At 40.8% G+C, this 17,344-nt stretch overlaps 1 protein-coding gene across 1 annotated transcript in view; it reads left to right on the top strand.

Moving 5' to 3' along the window:
• ZDHHC20 (zDHHC palmitoyltransferase 20) overlaps positions 1-17,344 on the top strand; it is a gene marked incomplete at its 5' end in the record, with an annotated part of 42,550 nt that overhangs the window by 1,524 nt on the left and 23,682 nt on the right. Inside the window, one exon of the mRNA XM_084279496.1 lies at positions 15,849-15,875. Within this exon, the coding sequence (XP_084135622.1) occupies positions 15,849-15,875 (27 nt within the window). The remainder of the gene's footprint in view (positions 1-15,848; positions 15,876-17,344) is intronic.

Genomic DNA, 17,344 nt, shown 5'->3' with positions numbered 1-17,344 from the left:
TTTTAGGCAGTATTTAATACTGGAGGCCTGGGACATGGGTATTGGTTTCATTAGTCCCAAGAGGGGCTGTGCAAAGTTATAAACTCACGTTTTACAGGTGTGACATGAAGGTTTTCTGTACCTGTTGCAGTCTGACTGGTATGTCAAAAAGCAGATTAGGGTTATGAGTTTCTTCTCTTAGGCAAACACAAAAGCCCCAGAGATTAAGAGATTTACCCAGGGTGGCACAAGTAGTCTCTGGTTGATTCAGAAACAGAATATCGACCTCCCAAATCTCAGCTCCCAAGTCTCACCTTGGTGGGATTGGATGCTGACAAATACTTTCTCGTTCACAAGGCATAGAGAAACCACAGAGAGCCCTTATGAGTTCATTAGGTTTTAATTTCTGTGAAAATTATTGAAAGGATTGGCTCCTGTTTATGTGAGAGCTTTTGCATTTATAAATCTGGGTTCTAGACATCTGGCACTTTTTGCTCACAAATGAGCTCTATTCTTAATGTCTGTACATACAGACTCTTAAGTCTGTACAGACTCTTAAGTCTACATACAGGCTCTTTCTTTTATAAGAAAATTACTGATTTTTATTGCTGTGACTGAATTTTACAGTTAAGTGTCAAAATCATACTTGAGACTAAGGATTTGTGTTTGTCTGTGAGTTTCTGTTGTGCGTTTTGGGGTTTGTTGTGGGTTTGTTGGTTTTTCTTAACATGTTGAATTCTGTTTACACTCCTGATAGAAGGTTATCTCATCAAGGGAGATGAAAAGGGTTTTGTGTTTGGATTTTTTTTTTTTTTGTGGTTTGTTGTGTTGTGTTTTCTGTGCTTTCCTCTTGCTTTGCTATTGAGTTCAAACCAGCATAGAAAATACAAGATTTTCTTTTTCTCTTGGCAGGTATGTTTACTTTCTCCCATTGCTCCTGCACTAGCAGGATCTGGTAGTGCAAACTCTGTGCTGTGAAGAACAAGGACGTACCTTTAGCGCAGTGGTAATGAATGAGGTGACACAGGTCTCTGCGGATGGGTACATGCGGTGGGCGCAGGAGCAGGGCTCAGGCACATGGCTTGTGGCACTTCTGTGGCTTTGGCAAAGGGCACAGACTGCAGCTGATATGTGCCTGGGCAAAGGAAAGGCAGATTAAGGAAGGGAAGCCCTAGAAAAAGGGGAGACACAATGGAAAACTTCAAGTAAATACTGAGTATAAAATTTAAATTTAAATCCCGCAGGCACCAGTGTTTTCTCAAAAGTTATTCTTAAACATTGGGTAATGTTTAAGATGTGACGTTAACAAGGAAACAGGAAGAGAGAAACCCTTCATTCCCCCAACTATTTGTTCCTGTTGTTTGGGGTTTTTTTTCCTCTTTGTAGTCCCTGCTCAAATCTTAAAGGCTAAACATGTATTCAGTTAGTAGATCATGTAGGAAGCCAAGCTGGATGTAGTGTAACAAAGTATTTCTTATAAAGAAGAAGTTGGGGCTGCTTCTTTCATCACATCACCCTTTTCCTTTCAGTTTTCCTTCTCTGTGGTTCTTTCCCCACCCTCTGCTGGGCTGCTCACGTGTTGCTCAATGTCTTGCTTTTGGTGCCTGATGAACTCAGTATTATTCACTGCTCATAAGTACTTGGTTATGCCTCCTCTGTAACCCTAAATTACATTACTTACATACTGGCTGTGAACACTGAGGAGGGCTGGTGTGGGTAAGATGAAAGGCGATTCATGAGCTAGTCTGTTGTTTTCCTCCCGTGGAAACTGCCAGCATTGTTGTATCTCTCTGAAGCACTGATGCTGTATGCTGGTGAACACTGGCTTATTGAAAACACCACTGCTGTGTAGGTGTGAGCTGTCAGGTAAATCAGCTGTTAAGCTAATTGTGACAGTGAAAACAGCCGTCTCTCACCAACTGTCCATTTGAGGGAATATCTGAGGAGCAGAAAGCAAGTATGTGAACTTGTGTAACTGAAGGAACCACAAAAGACTTGAGACAACATCTTGTTCATATTTTCTTTAATGTTTTGAAATAGAAAAATGTGAATGAACACTTTTTTTACTAGATTCTTTTTTCTTTTCACACATAACTTGCCCAGAGTTCTGTTTGCAAGAAAACACACCTAGAAATATGTAAGGCATGCTCCAAAATAGCTTTTCATTAGTTTAAAAAAATTTAGTGTGTTTGTTCTTGTTATCAAAGCATGTTTTGCTTTTAACATTGCTTTTGTAAACAATGGCTGCATTGTGCTGTCAGTGAGTTGAACTGACTGTGTGTGCTCACTGCATCCCTCAGAAGCTCAGAAAGAGTGGAGTGCTTCTCTTGTGGCTTGTTTTCACTTATGGCTGGCTTGTAACTTATTACCTATCCTAAATGTTTTTGTAAGGTGATGGGCTGCAATACAGACTGGCTAGAGGATGGTGAAAAGATGCTGTTTTGACATGTAGTGGGAGTTAGTGGGTGAAGCCAGCCTGTTTCCTACAGGCAACCCTTTTGCTAAAACACGAGCAGGATCTGGTAACACAGTCTGCACTGGGGAAAAGAGAGAGTACTTAACTCTGCCAGAGTTGTCTGCAGATCATAACTAAGGTGTATTGTCTGATTTTATATTAAAAAAAAAATCTTACTCCTGTTAGGGTTTGACTTCTATAGCAAGAGCTACATGTTCTGAAAAGTGCAGTCCTGGCTCTTCTGAGCTGAAGGTAGTAAGGAGAATGGCTTGGTTTATGATTCAATTAGTTTTGTAAATGTGTGAGCATGTTCATGCCTCACACTCTGCAAAGTATGGAAAAATGTGATGTGGAAAGCTGTTGCAGTAACTAGTTTTGTGTTCTTTTCATAGCATCTGCTTGCAGAATGGTTACCTTTTTTTTAATAGTGTTATGTCTCATGTATCTAAAATCCTGAAGTTTGCCATTTAGAACACATAACTTCATGCTAATGGTTCAAATTGAACTCCTTGCTGTTCCAGGAAACCACAGCAGCTCTTTGTCAGGAGGGAGATGGCTGTGATTTCCCCAAAGCACAGTCCGCATGAGGAGCACATGGTGATCTGTTGTAATGATCCCATTTGAAGTGTATTGCATAAACAGAGAGAGGGTAATTCCATCTGCCTCCTCCAGAAGAAATCTCTGCTGAAAATTCTAATGCAGCAGCTATCAAGCGGTGGCAGGGCAGTATTAACAGCAGTGTGTCAGGAACTTCTGATTTCAACTACAGAAAAAGCTGCAGTATCAGCACAGAAGCACAACGTTTGCATGTTAAGCATGCAAAAAGCATTCTCCTAGGAAAAGAGGGTTACCTTTCAAGAAAAGGAACAGCAAATTAAACAGGCTAGATCATTAGTAACAGTTAACTCTGTTTTATGTGCCTCATGCGTGTCAAAGTAAGGAAGTTCAACGCAACTAAGTACATCCAAAGTGGTTCAAGTGTCTCAGCTCAGGCATGCATATTATCATCTTAAATGAGAACTTTTTCTGTTGTTATAAATAAGTAGAATTCCTGTTGAGGTGCTCAGACTGGATACAAATGTATTGGAAAACTAGACACTCAGCTTGAGTAGAAAGATTATCTTATATGGTGCTTTGCTCTGTATTGGTTGTGTTAGTTTATAAGGATGGGTGGGCCTGTGCCCTTTATATGGCATGAAATCTGCTCTCTTGGCAGTCCTCTAATGAAAAAATTGTTACAGGAACAACACAACTAGTCAGCCTAGTTTATTGGGGAGTTGTCTTGTGTCTGTCCTTCCTGCTCTTCTGCTAGTGGAAGGACTTTGTCCCTCTTCTCCCTCCCAGCCCTCTCTCTGCAGTGCCTCCCCCAGACCTCTGTCATCTGTTTTCCCCAGTATCTGCTAAACCATTCTTGACAGCTCTGTGGCAGTTGGCACCCTTCCTTGATCTTAGTTGCCATTTGGTCAAGTGGCCAGTTGGGTGTTGCTTAGCTTGCCTGGGGTAAATAGGAAATGAGCAGCTGTTCCTAACAGGGTGTGTGGGCTTGTCTCTTCTGCCTGTGCAACAGCTTTGGTGAAACTTACTGGCATATACTTTTGAAGCTCTGCCAGGCTTTAAAACTTGGCTGAAACTGGTCCATGGGCAGGATGGCTTTGGGGTAGGGGAGGGAAGATGATTATGGAAAGCAGGGGCCTGAGCACAAGTTTCAGACCTGAAGTAGAAGCTCTGCATGGAGTGTTACCCTCTTGTAGTTGTGGTTTTTCATTGCCATAGCACTTCCTGATCACCTTTCAGATGTGGACGTCTAAAGCTTTTGTTCTTGGTTTGAAAGGGCTTGGACAGGATGAGTATTTAAGATTATGAAATATAACTTATTTCAAATTTTTCTACTATTTTTTTTCCTTTGGTAACAACACTTGGAGCTTTCTATACACCTTTAGAACAATGAACTAAAAATTCACTTTCACTTTTAATCAGGGTGTCTGCATTACTTCATCACACTCTAGTCTCCCGGTTTTCCTAAAAGACACTGAATAAAAGGACCAGAATTTCAAGTGTACCTTTTCAGGAGGCATTACTCTGAGTTCATTGACCCTCTGAGTACTGTGAACTTCAGGTTCTGCTGTCTGTTGAGATTTCAGTAACTATAACTTTGTGCTATAGCAGCTTGTATTTTTATGGGTTAATGTAGATGTGCTTTCCATAATTAAAGAATGTACAGTGTAACAAAGATGAGTATCTGAACTGAGCCCTCGTACACCTGCAGCAGGCATCACACTTGGATGGCACTGTACCTTCTTTTAGTTTTGGAAATGGAAACTGCCTGTGGTAGAAAATGGGAGCAGGAGAAATCCTAGTTGTCTGTCTGAAATTGTGTCTTTAAGTCCTAAGGGTTTGTGAGTTTCATTTTTGAACCACTCAACACATCAGTCCAACTCTTTTTATTCTGTCCTACGACTGGTAAGAGTTCATGTGGGTTTAACGTGTACTGTTCAATCAGTGCCAAACATCAAGTTCCTCCTCTGCAGCATGTCAAGCATCTGCTTTTTCCTTTCTTCCAAAGAGCAACTGTCTCAGTTGTTCCTTATTTGTGTTCCCTTTTGATTATTAAAATTAGCTTACTGTCCTACAAGATTTTTTTCAGAGAGACCTGGATCAGCATCCTTTCCCCTGCAGTTTCTGCAGCGCGGTCTCTGGAGCTATATATGGTGCAGCATTGTCTTAAACCGTTTTAATCGTATGATTTACAGAGAGATCCAGCGAGGGTTCTAGGCAGGGCTTTTTGTTTGTGCTATTTCAGTTGTGTGCCCTGATGGGTCTTTGTCTCCAGAATGGGAATTTATTATGTATTTGTTTTAAGTGTTGAGCAGGGACACAGATGGGGATTTTTTTTTTTTCCCCCTTTTTTGGGGGGGGGAGGGAGCAAAAAAATTTAGAGCTAGAAATACTGATTCATCTGGAATGAGGCAAATTGCCACTGCAGAGAATGAAACAAAATTTAGATTAAATCAGAGTAACCTTTAGAGGAACAGGCATGATTTAAAGCAACCTAAACAGTTATTTTATAGGCTAGCTGGCAGTTATATGTGGTAGACTTAAAAATTTACATGAAGTGCCCCAGCTACTGCCTTGTCATAATGTGAATGCAGAGAACTGTTACTGTATCATTTTACTTGACAAGTAGTTACTGCTTTGGATTTCTCAAGTCTCGATTAAAACAAACAAACAAAACCCCCAAAACCCAAACAACAACAACAACCACAAAACCCAAACAAAAACCCCAGAGAAGTGATGTGTATTTCCTCAGTGTTGGGGAAGGCTGTCACATCTGTGTGTTTGTGACCTGCAGAGTTCCACCAGCATTGCAGAGGAGCCCAAAACAGACCAAACTTTGTTTCTGTTCTGTTTTAAAGTCCTGTGTAACCTGGAGGTCTTTTTTATAGTACACAGTAAAGAATGCAAGTTGTGCATAGGGTTTTTGTGGGGATCTTTTCTCTCTGTGTGTTTTTATCAGTTTAAGCAACTGTTCCTTAAGTTATATACAATTATTAAAAATAAAACATGTGAGAAAAGCTTGACTTCAGACTAGTGATTATATACAGAGATACTACTTGCTGTGTTGCAGGGTATACGCCCATGGAGATAAAACTAAAGCAGCAGCTGGTATAGAGGGTAGGCACAAACTTTTTTAATAATTCATAACTTAGACAATTTATTAATTTAGACAAAGGGAAGCTTAAAGACCATTCAGCACTAGATTCTGTAGGTTTTCTCTGATGTGGGGGTTTTTTTCCACTGATGTTCTCAAATTTGTAAAGCTCCTATGTTTCTCCCTTCTTCCCACATTTCAGAGCCACTTGGGAAACTCTATTGCCAAGGAACTGTTAGGAGTGGAAATGGGAAACTGCGAGCAGAAACAACAGTCGGGGGAGCTGTTAGGGACATAGAGGGCATCCTGAGCTACAGTGTCATGCCTCAGCTGCCTGGTTTTGTTACAGTCTCCTTTCCTACTGTGTGACACTGCTCTCCTCTTGCTTCTTGATTTCTCTGGACTTTTAGTCAAGGGGCTGCACCTCCTGATCGCATCCTGGTTTATGTTTCCGTGTGGCTTCTCAGGAGGCCACAGGGCTAGGGTCTGAGTCACCTCACACTTAGTTGCAGAAGTAATCACTTTTCTGATCTAACTTCCCATAACACTTGGTGGTTCCCGAGTTATTTGTTAAACCAGTAGCAATAATTCCTTGTTCTCCACAAACACTATTTCCCACCAGTGGACCACTTTCCAGTGCTTCACCTACGAATGTAAATATTCTTGCAACTGTATAATGATATGCAATATCTTAGGAAGACGATGGCAAAAGTTACTTATTCTTAGTAGATGTATGCATACATCAAACTCTACTCATTTCTTGCTAGGCAGTTTGCCAGTCCTGCTGTGCTACACGCAGTGCTTTGCCATGGAGCCCTAACGCATCTCCGAAGTGCAGTAGGCAGCACTGTTTCTTACCTTGGCAGGCATTGCATTAGGATTTATAGTATTTCAGCTGACCTTTTTACAGAGTCCTGAGTTAATGCTTTCCAAGAATATGTGATAAATAGTCAGCAGGCAGGTAAGCTCTGAGAATTTTATTTATTTGCTGGGAGCAATGTTTACTGCATGAGAGCTATACGGATGAGAGGCTGTGCTCTTTTGTATGCTTCACTCTGTTTACCCTGGAGTACTTTCTCAATTTTAGTACAGATGATCTGGAGTATCAAAAAATCCCTTTGCAGTGGTTCATGCAGTCTTTGTGGTGTCGCTCTTTCATGTTCTTAAGTGGTAGTTAAATGAGGCCTGATGCAACAAAAATATGTCTTTCTGAGCTTGTCCTCTAGCCAAAACTTTGTCCTGTTATCCCTGATGTTTTTTCCCCTCTGCAGCACCTGGTTCTTCTGTTACATTCCTGGGAAGTTGCTGGTTGTTTCTTCCTTTTTGCAAAGAAACAGTAGAGGAAGTAGGTTTTGCTACAGTCAAGGTTTGTCCTGAGATATTTCAGTCCAAGTAAGGTTTAATGAGTGACATTCTGTTTTGCAAGAACAAGCAGCAAAAAGGTGGCATCAAAAGATGGCAGCATTTGTTATTAACCAACTTGATGAGCCATATATGAACAGATTCTCTACATCACTGTGAAAAGTCTTTGAACCTTTATTTATTCCTTAAATATTTTAACAGTAAAAATAATAAAATGTTAAATTCTTATTAATATTTACAAGTCCAGTGCAGCGATGAAATGAGTTCCCCACCATTGAAACTTTCCCACAACTGAAAGACATGTTTTTAAATCTCATGTTTTTCAAAACAAAACTTCCTTATAGGGTGCTCTTCAAAAGCCAGGTTTATTAATATCCTGATGGGTGTTCATGCAAATTACATTACTGTCTGCTATCTTGTTAATGTGTTGCTGTCAGATCTCATCATAGGTAGTTCCATATTTAATCTCAGGTGGCAAATACTGATCATACCTGACCAATGCTACCAAAAATTTGAGTTTAAAACTTCATTTGAGGAATCCAGTGACCTAATCCATGAGAGGCCAGCTTGCTGGGCAGTTTGATTTCTCCCATTACCCAATGAAATGCTTTGTAGTGACATTTACAAGGAGATTCTTATCCACAGAGCTTTGCAGTGAGATTTTATCCTAGTATTTGAATAAACACCCATTGTAAGCAGGGCCAGTAAGTAAGGAGACAGCTGATTATGGAAGAGTCCGAAGCCAACTTCAGAGAAAGCTGCCTAATTAACAAAGTGGATCCAACTGGGTGTTGGTTCATGTCTGCAGGTCTGCCTTCCTGGCATCGTACCTCTCAGCTGTGTGGAACAGTTAAATAACGACTGTCACTGTCTTTTCATGAGTCTAGAGTAGAAGTAAATGGATTTGCTGGTAGCTATTAAGACACTCAGCTTTGAGTGACCTTAATATTCAAGGCAGGTATTGACTGGCATTTACAGCCCATATACTTGTGAAGAATGTTATTTTCTTGAAAAGAAATTGTAACTCCTTAATCACCTGGAAAAAAAAATCTGTTATAACGATGTTGGGTTGGGTGTGGATTTTTGTTTTGTTTGGGATTTTGCTGTAAATATATTGGTGGTTTCTAGTATTTCCTGCAGAACACCTAATCTCCTGTATGCCATCTCTGTACAACACATGATACTAGCACTCTGCAAACATCAGCTGATTATCCTGTTTGCCTCTCCTGTCTCTTGCAAGTGTCTTGTCTTTGTAGAGCCTTAACTACATAACTACTGGAGTTCCTCCTAACACAAAAGGCCCTTTCACAAATCCACATACTTGAGTGTAGTGTTCATATGGGCTTGATTTGGCCAGCTGGAGTGTAAATACCTCACCTTCCAATGTAAATGTAATTAATTAGTGGTGTGGACATAAGCTAGGGTCCACTAAGATGCTGCTGAGTTTCCACGCCTTTCTGCTGATTCTGTGTTCTCCCATTCCCTGTGTGCCAAAGGGAACACAGCTCATTGACTTGTCCAAGTAAGAGCTTTCTTTGTCTTTCAAGAAGAAACCAGGCTTTCTTTCGTTTGTGTTTGATAGCTTAAAGGCAATATTGGAAACAGCTTATGTGCAGCAGTTCCAAGCTACTGAGTGATAAAGCTGTTATTGTTACGATAAAGGAGAATTTTTGGGAAAGATCTCCATGAAGGAAGTCCAGTGATTCAAGTAAGCAGCTGAGGAAGGTGTACAGAATTAATGCTTGTGTTTAAAATCCATCAAAATGCAAATAGAATGAGTAGTGGTGATAGTGATTAAATAGCTGAAGAAAATCAAGTTGCATTAGGCTTCTCTGAGCAATTATGGTAAATTGAAAGTGAATGGTGCTTCTCAGGGAATAGGGCTTTTCAGGGACACTGAACCTGGTACATTGCTGCAGCTGAATGCTCACTTCATGTGCATAGAAAGCCTTTAGCTATCGGGGCTGATGCATTTCTTCATACATTGTGGGTTTTGGTCTGGACACAAGTGTGGGACTGTGAGATTAGGGCCTGGCAACACATCCTCCTGCATGCTAACCAAATGTAACTCTTAGTTTTGAAATAACTCAAAATGTCGAGGCACCTCAGTGAGAAGACCGTTAATAGACCTTTGGCATAACTTTGAGGAATATTTTGCATAGGCGGAGGCAAGGAGTCATCTGTAGGATTGTGTGGGTCGCAGAAGTCAGCTGCCTTCATAGCTGTGTTTTGGAACTGTGGAAGTGGTAGCAGAGAATGTACTGTTCCCAGAATATATGGCAGGATTTTTTCAGTTGTTATAGCTTAATTCGTCACTAAATGCAACTCAGTACCCAGGGAGCATCTTGCATTGATTATGCTGCTTTTTTGCTGTAGCCCTGTTTGTATTTATACATGTACACTCTGTATTGAGGCTGAAAAGACCTTGGCTAAATAAAAAAACTCCTTTGTTACTGTGGCAAGATAATGTTTTCTGAGCAGCAAGCCCCTAGATGCTCTAAAAGACTCACTATAATCGTGTTAATATTATCCTAACCATACAACAAATCGTAACGATGATTGGTAACATAATAAAGGTCTGCAGTGCAGCTTGAACTGCCCTATTTGAAACACTACTGTGTTTTGTGATAAAGTTTCTTTGAATCCTGCAGCAGTGGGCATGGCAATAGTGATCTTAGAACATTTGGTGGCTGCAAACAACAGAACATTCCCCTTGCAATAAGGTGTCTCTTCCCTCTATGCATTTTCTTCCTCCTTCCTCCTCTCACCCCAGATTTCTCCCTCCACATGCTCCCTGCAGTGCCTTTGGAGGCATCATCTTATGATCATTTGAAGCAGCAGCAAAGCAGCTCACTGGCGTGATGTTGCTGTGCACAGTGTGTATGAGGAGTTTGGGCTCTGGCTTGTGTGCTTGTGCAGCTGTGCTGCTTTAAGGCAGTGGCCCTGGCAAGGTTTCTCTTCCCTTTCCTGACTGTATAACCCAGGACAGCAAGAGGCTGTTCACTGCCATTTTACCCTTCATCACTGCAATTCCTTGCTGTTTGTGGTTAATCAAATTTGCCTTCATTGGTAGCTGAAGTGTCTCACTTTTGCTGTGTCTGTCTGCCACAGAGGACTGGGTAGGTGGTTGAGAAGAGTGACGTCATGCACCCCTGCAGCAAGACTTGTCCACCACATGTCATGCCTCTGAGACAAATGTTGTGTTAGACCTGCACCCATGCTGCAGACCAGCCCCAGGCAGTGCTGCTGCTGGGGCCTGCAATGCAGCATGTGTGCTGCTTTGTGATGGTGTAGCATGGAGGCCTGTGGAGCCACCTCTCTGAAGATGTTACTTTCTGAATGCCTTAGCAGTGCACTATGGGGAAACCTGTGTATGGGACGACTAGAGAGCTGGGGTTAAAAAAAAAAAAATCAATCTAGCACCATGTGAAGATAAAACAGTTCTGGGTTTGTGGGGTTCAAATTTCTGCAGGGGACGTTCATTTCAGCTGGTGCCAAGTCATATGTGCAAATCCTGGGCCCCCATAGCCTTTCGGCAGGGACCTGGCAGCATCTTCCTGCGTTGGCTTTTGGCTACATGATGCTGTCAACTCAGTCGTCTTGAGTCATTTGTCTAAAAACAACTCCCTGCTGCTTCTGGAGGAAAGCACCTAGTGGTGCCTGCCAGTCAGGAAATAAGAAATAGCTCCATGGGGAAAGGTCACAGTTACGTCATTCAGGGAACAGTGGAGAGGTGCTCTGTGGTCTTTGTGCTCTGGCACTGCCCTGTGACAGAAATCAAGTATTTGGTCGAGGGAATTCACTCCTTTGTCTGTCCCACTTGTGTCAGTAAGCAATGCTTCTGCCATATTCCTATGAGTGATTAAGGTCTGCATTTGCAAACAGGAATTATGTTACCACAAATCTAAGTTACACATTCAATTAAATGTCATTCCTGAACAACTGAAAACACTGGGATAATGTCAGCAGTGCTTGCCTTTGCAGATAGGGTAATGCCCGTGGGGAGTTCCTGTTGAGTTTCAGTACTGGTGACTCCTGATATATATATATATATGTGTGTGTGTGTATATATATATTAACCCTTTTCCTTAAAAACTGAGAAAAGTTCTGGCTGTACAGAAGGTGAAGGGATGCAATTGCACGTTTATCACGATTTCTTCCCACCCATGAAAAATGTCAGCCAAAATGTGAATGTTACTCCTGAGATTTGTGGAAAGGGTGTAATACCCAAAGTATGACTCCTGCTAGGAGCCATCGTGGGAGGGGACGGGGGAAATAAACACAGCACATCAGCAACAAGATCGGTTCCTTTTTCTATACTTCTACATTAGTTACAGTTGAATTTCTTGCTTTGCAAGGAGCATATCTGGCTTTGATTGCAATATGTCTTTTATGGGCACTCTTTTCTCAGAACAGAGAGATGGGGTTTTTCCCTATTATGCAGTGATTGCTACACTTTGTAGCAACCCTGAAAGTAAGTCTGAAACTGAAAGCAAACTAGCTCCCTAAACACGCTTGCTCTTTCAAGATGTTCTGGGGGGGTTCCTGGAAGTAGCTTAAAAAAATTCTCTAAATCTTACTGGAATGTGCATCACTGTCAGTTCATACTCCAAGAAGAATGCCTCCAGCAAATGACACTTTTCCTCCAGTCTCATTTGTTATACAACTAGTGATGTCCCTGTGTCTGCAGGATTGTTTCCTGTGATAATCTGTAGACTTCCACCTCTTTCATGCTTGTGACATAGGTGAGACAAGGATAACAATGTAATGAAGAGTATCTAGAAAGAGGTGTAGCAAACAGCCGGGATCAGGAAGGAAAAGGTGTCTCTGCTGCCAGGGGTGATACTAGGTGTCTAAATCAAAACTAAGACAACTTTTTCCTTTGCTGGTGCCAAATCTGGAAATTCTGTTTGGCCTCTAAACTGACCAAGTTAAGGAATAGATTTGTATCCAGCTGGTACTGGGCTGGATAGCAGAGCCTATGGGGCCTGCATGCACCTGCACAAGCTAGAGCAGCGTGAAGTTCCGTGTAAACCCATTTACCTCTCTTCACAGCCCGACTTTACTGAGTTCCTTCCTTAGTCGGGCTGATTTTAGAAACCCTGAGGTAGCCACAGGAGAGCTCTGCACTGTATTCAGACAGGACTTCCTCACTTTGGCTTGCTTGGTGCTGTAATGCTGAGACACTGAATCCTTTTACATTATGAGACCATTGTGGAAACTCGCTGTGCGTGAGCATGCGAGTGCATGCTTCTGAGTGTTTTATAATGAAATGAACCACAGATTTCACTGCCTAGTCATATTTTTATCTTTCCCTAGCAGTATCTTGCTAGAACTTTGCAAATCATCTTGAGAAACCAGAAACTTAAACCAGTCCTAAGAATACTTCTGCTCTTATTTTTCCTTTACTAGCTGAGAAACAGACCGAAAACAAGGATATATTTTAAAATCCTCAAAAGAACAGACTTTTTACAATGCTTCTGTCCCTGAAATATGGACAGGTTTGTGTTGACTGCAGTGCTGAAGGCACTTAGCTTGTGCTGATGCATTTAATTTAGTGCATGATGCTGTTGCATCCTGAGGTTAACATATAAATCGTATGCAGTGCTTATTTTGTTCAAAAAAAAGTACCAGTAAGCAAAAAGGCATCACTGATTTTTTTTTTTTTCCCTGTCCCACCCCCCCAAACAAGAAACTGTGCTTGAGAAATGTTTAAAGAGAGAATTGTATTAGTTGAGCAGAAGCCCATGGCAGTATCTGCCCAGTTTAGAGGCAACAGAGGAGAAAATGATGGAGAGCTAAGCCTGTACTGCAGGCCAGGGCTGGTGGGCCACAATGGTAATGTCTTGTTCTGGGGTCGGTTTGTTTTTCTTCTTGAACCAGAGTTCAAAAGCTAGAATTGATTTCTTGATGGTATAAAGCTGCTTGTTATGTTGCCAGCCTGGCAAATACTTAAAGGTCTGTTTTATGTAAAGATTGAACATTAACTTATTTAAAATAAGGCTTCACTTTGTAGTATAAAGATCCTGTAAAACTGTTCGTTTGCCATTTGCTGAGTGAATTTGGCCGTGTGGGAGGATTGCTGTTCATTTATCTCACAGTAACAACAATGAAAGGGATAGAAACAGAAACACTTAACCTGCCTGTACGTCTGAGGCAGAACTGCCCATCTTTTATCTCATTTGAGGGTGATTAAAAAAAAATAAATCACAAGTGTTTCAGTGGTGGCTTTTACCTCAAACTGCAGAAGTTTGGCAAAGTAAAATTGTTCTGCATGGTCTAATCACTGCATTCTGACCTAAGGGACTGAGGTGCGAAAGAAAATTATCTTCCTGTGAAGCTTTAATTAATTTTTATGAAGTTTACTTAGGGATCTTTATTATGAAGTCTCACAGATTATATAATCTTAAGCCTTTTTTTTTCCCTGTTTTTAAAGACTGTCCATTATTTTGAGTCTTCAAACATTAGATTCATTTTACAATTTTGTAAGAGATTAGAAATGAGGCTACAGATTATAGAATGCTTTAACCAGAATTCCTTAGCAAATAAAAAATGATCTTGTAGTTTTATAGATAATGATGTTCTCCTGTCCCACTAGAGGATAATTAAGATTTTTTTAAATATATTTCTTATCTAAGGAAATACATGTTTGTCCAGCTGTGTGCAAGGTTTTTACTTAAGATATAAGAAGCAAAAGACAAAGCTTAATCTAAAGTATTTTTTAGTATTTTGTTGAGCAAACCCCCTACTCAGCAAGCTTGTTTTAATTTTCACCTTTTAAATGACTTTTCCTTCTCCTTGTGCTGTTGAAAAAACTTTAACTGGAAAATAATGCCTTAGTAAAATTTCAAGCAAAACCACTCATAGGTAATACGGCTTTGGTAGCATGCAGTGGAGGGGTACTGAGGCTGTATCGTGCCACAGCTGGACCTGTTCTTTCTATATACTTACTGTGCAGGTAATCATGTGCTTCAGGTCTGTGTTTCTTTGTGGACTGTCCCTGTTTGAGACAGAAACACGGGAGGATGATGTGAAGGATGCATAACTGATATGAAATGAAGCTGTTCTTTAGGACTGACCTCCTCTAGTTTGAAGCCAACATTGTTCTATTCTGAATGGTAATTTCTTCCTTCTTTAGGTGGAACGAACTAGAGCTTGTATATTCTTAGAGGCTTCTGTGAACCAGATGGAGGGGGATGAGTGGATATGGGGGGGGAAAGGGGAAACAAACCCAAAAAGCATACCTGAACAAAAAGGGGTCATCTATACATGGAGATATCGCCTTGTTATGTCTCCTTTTGTCTGTAGAAGAGACAGTACATTATATAGTTGCAGACCCTTTTACTATAGATACCTGCAGTCAGGTGAGATGCATGCCACCCCTGGCACCAAAAGAACCCTTCAGAAGGAAGTCTGCAATGCAGACTGAAGCCCTGCAGATTTCAGACTGGTGTGCACCAGGAAATAACTCTTTTGAACTGGTACACAGAGTACTGGCTGTAGAAATGTCAGAGAGGAAACAATCTGAAGTGAGGTGAACTGCAGTAGGCAGGGTGTGCTTTGTAACCTTTGTTGTTCATGCTGATGATGAGAAGCTTAAATTTGCTGTATAAAATGAAGAGTTGGGAAAAGATCCTTTCCTCACTGAATTTCAGGAATTCAGTGTCTAAGGAAGAGATCCAGCAAGGGCAGTGGTAGTAACAAAGTGACCCAGTAAGTGCACTAGCTCTTTGTTCAGCATCTTACCTGAACTGATGAATGAAGTGTGAAGGTTTTGGAGAGGCCTGAGGGCAGGAGGATGAAGCAGTATACAAGGTAGATTTGAACAATAGAACTTGCTGTTGGGATGAGAGGAGGCAAGAATGTGGGAGAAAAGGAATTGGAGAGGTTTTTAACTATGCCTGAGGAATTGAGGGCAGGGGTAGAAAGTCAAAAATAGCATGTGACAGCAAGAGAGAAATGGTAGGAAGAAATAAGAGAGGGAAGTGGTTTATGTCTAAGTTTCACAGGGACTTCTGTAAGAACTTCTTTTACTTAATTTTCTGCTTTCCAATGGTACACCTGTTGGCCTAATTTTTGACATGCCTCAGAAAACTTTGCTAGGAGCATATCTGAAGGTGGAACATGCATAAATTATTATCTAATTAGTGCCTGTGAAAAGGAGTGTGCTAAGGAAGAGTGCAGAGAATTGGATCTCTTCAGCTCTTCCACTGACTTGCCAAGCCTCAAGGGCTGGCAGGAGGAATACCAACTCCTTTTTTACCCCAGAGAGGGGTAAGGAGGATCTACTAACATCTAAATTACATTTTGAAAGAAGTCACCTGTTTCATGTATTTCACTTCTAGCCAAACTTTTGGTTCAATATGGATTTACTTAACATATATCTTTTTTTTTCTCTTCCAGTTACTATTTCTTCAACTGCAGAAAAAGGTAATTTTTTTTTTTTAAGATATGAATAGTTTTATTGCAGGGATTTTAATATATACAGAATTTAAATATACTGCTTGATGTGTAAGCTATGTGTAGTGAGTAGATTAGTGCTAAGAAACAAGGTAAATACAAGGTTGACTCTTAGCTTCTAGCATCACAAGCTTGGGATGATGACAAGACCTGTGTGCAATGCAACTGTGATTTAAGTTTACAAATATTTTTTAATGGGTACCTTCTAAGAACAGAAAAAGAAAAGAGAAGGAACTGCAGCAGATCCACAGTGTTCTGTTTATTCCTGAACACACCCTGTGCCCTGGAAGACTTCTGATTGAGGAGGAGTTGTTCTACTGCTTGATATTTTCCAGACAGCTTAACAAACTCCTCAGAACATCATTCTTTATGACTGGTTAGAGCTGCACAAAACACAGCTGTTCCAAAGGTGGCTACACATTATAATTTTAAATTTCCAGGTCAAGTGGTTAAGGCTTTGTTTTGACAAACTTGACTGAAGTCTTCATGTCGGCTTTGGCAAGTATATGCCACAGTGAGTAGTACTTACAGAGATACAAACTGACCAAAAGAATTCTGGCATACTTGCTCTGCTGCTTTTTCAATGGTGAACAAAACACTCTGCACTGGTGAGACCCTACCTGGAGTAATGTGTGCAACTCTGGAGCCCTCAGCACAGGAGAGACATGGACCTCTTGGAGCAAGTCCAGAGGAGAGCCACAAGTGAAAAGGATGAAAGGATTGATTCAATTCCAGAAGTTCAAAACACACTATTTTTAAAACAAAAACTTCTTCTTTCTCTTTTCTTTTTTTTTCCTCCCTTTTTTAAAGAAATACTAATGATGGGATATTTTTTTGGAAGTTCATTTCAGTTTATGGAGAGGACATGAGTGGTAGGTTAAGCATAGACTGGCGTTTTGACTCTCCATGGAGAATTGTCTTCAGAGTGTGAGACCACTCCTCAGAGGGTCTCATCTCATAAATGCTTTTGCAGAAGAGCACAGAATTTGGAGCTAATATAGCAATTTTCTTCCCAACCTCCTGTTGGGATAAAAACACTGTGAAAGAAAGGAACTTTTATGGAATCTGTCCTCTTGTCTTCTAATGAAAAGGTAAGAGTGGAAAAACCTTCAGAATAATCTGTTCAAGATGAGAGCTGTGTTTTACTCTGGATTTTTACATCATATTGCACATCTGGGCTTCACCTAGACTTCACACATCTGCAGATTGTTGCTGTGCTTTACTGTTCACCTGTATAGGGATCAGTATTCAGTTCTAGTTTCTTCCAGAAAAGCAAGATCTGTGCCTTAGTTAAAGAAGTCTGACAGAGCAGTGATGTTGGTGTTGCCAGATCTCTGGCTTTGCTACAAATGTGGTAGTTGTCTGACTGTAGCAGGTGCTCCTAAATCTACCAGAGAAGAAGCATGCTTGTTTAATTTATGAGACTGACAGAATCTTTT

This window comes from Gallinula chloropus (assembly GCF_964237585.1).
Source record: "Gallinula chloropus genome assembly, chromosome: 1".
Classification (NCBI taxonomy): Eukaryota; Metazoa; Chordata; class Aves; order Gruiformes; family Rallidae; genus Gallinula; species Gallinula chloropus.
The sequence above is the reverse complement of the archived record's forward strand: the minus strand, read 5'-3'. Positions and strand labels throughout refer to the sequence as shown.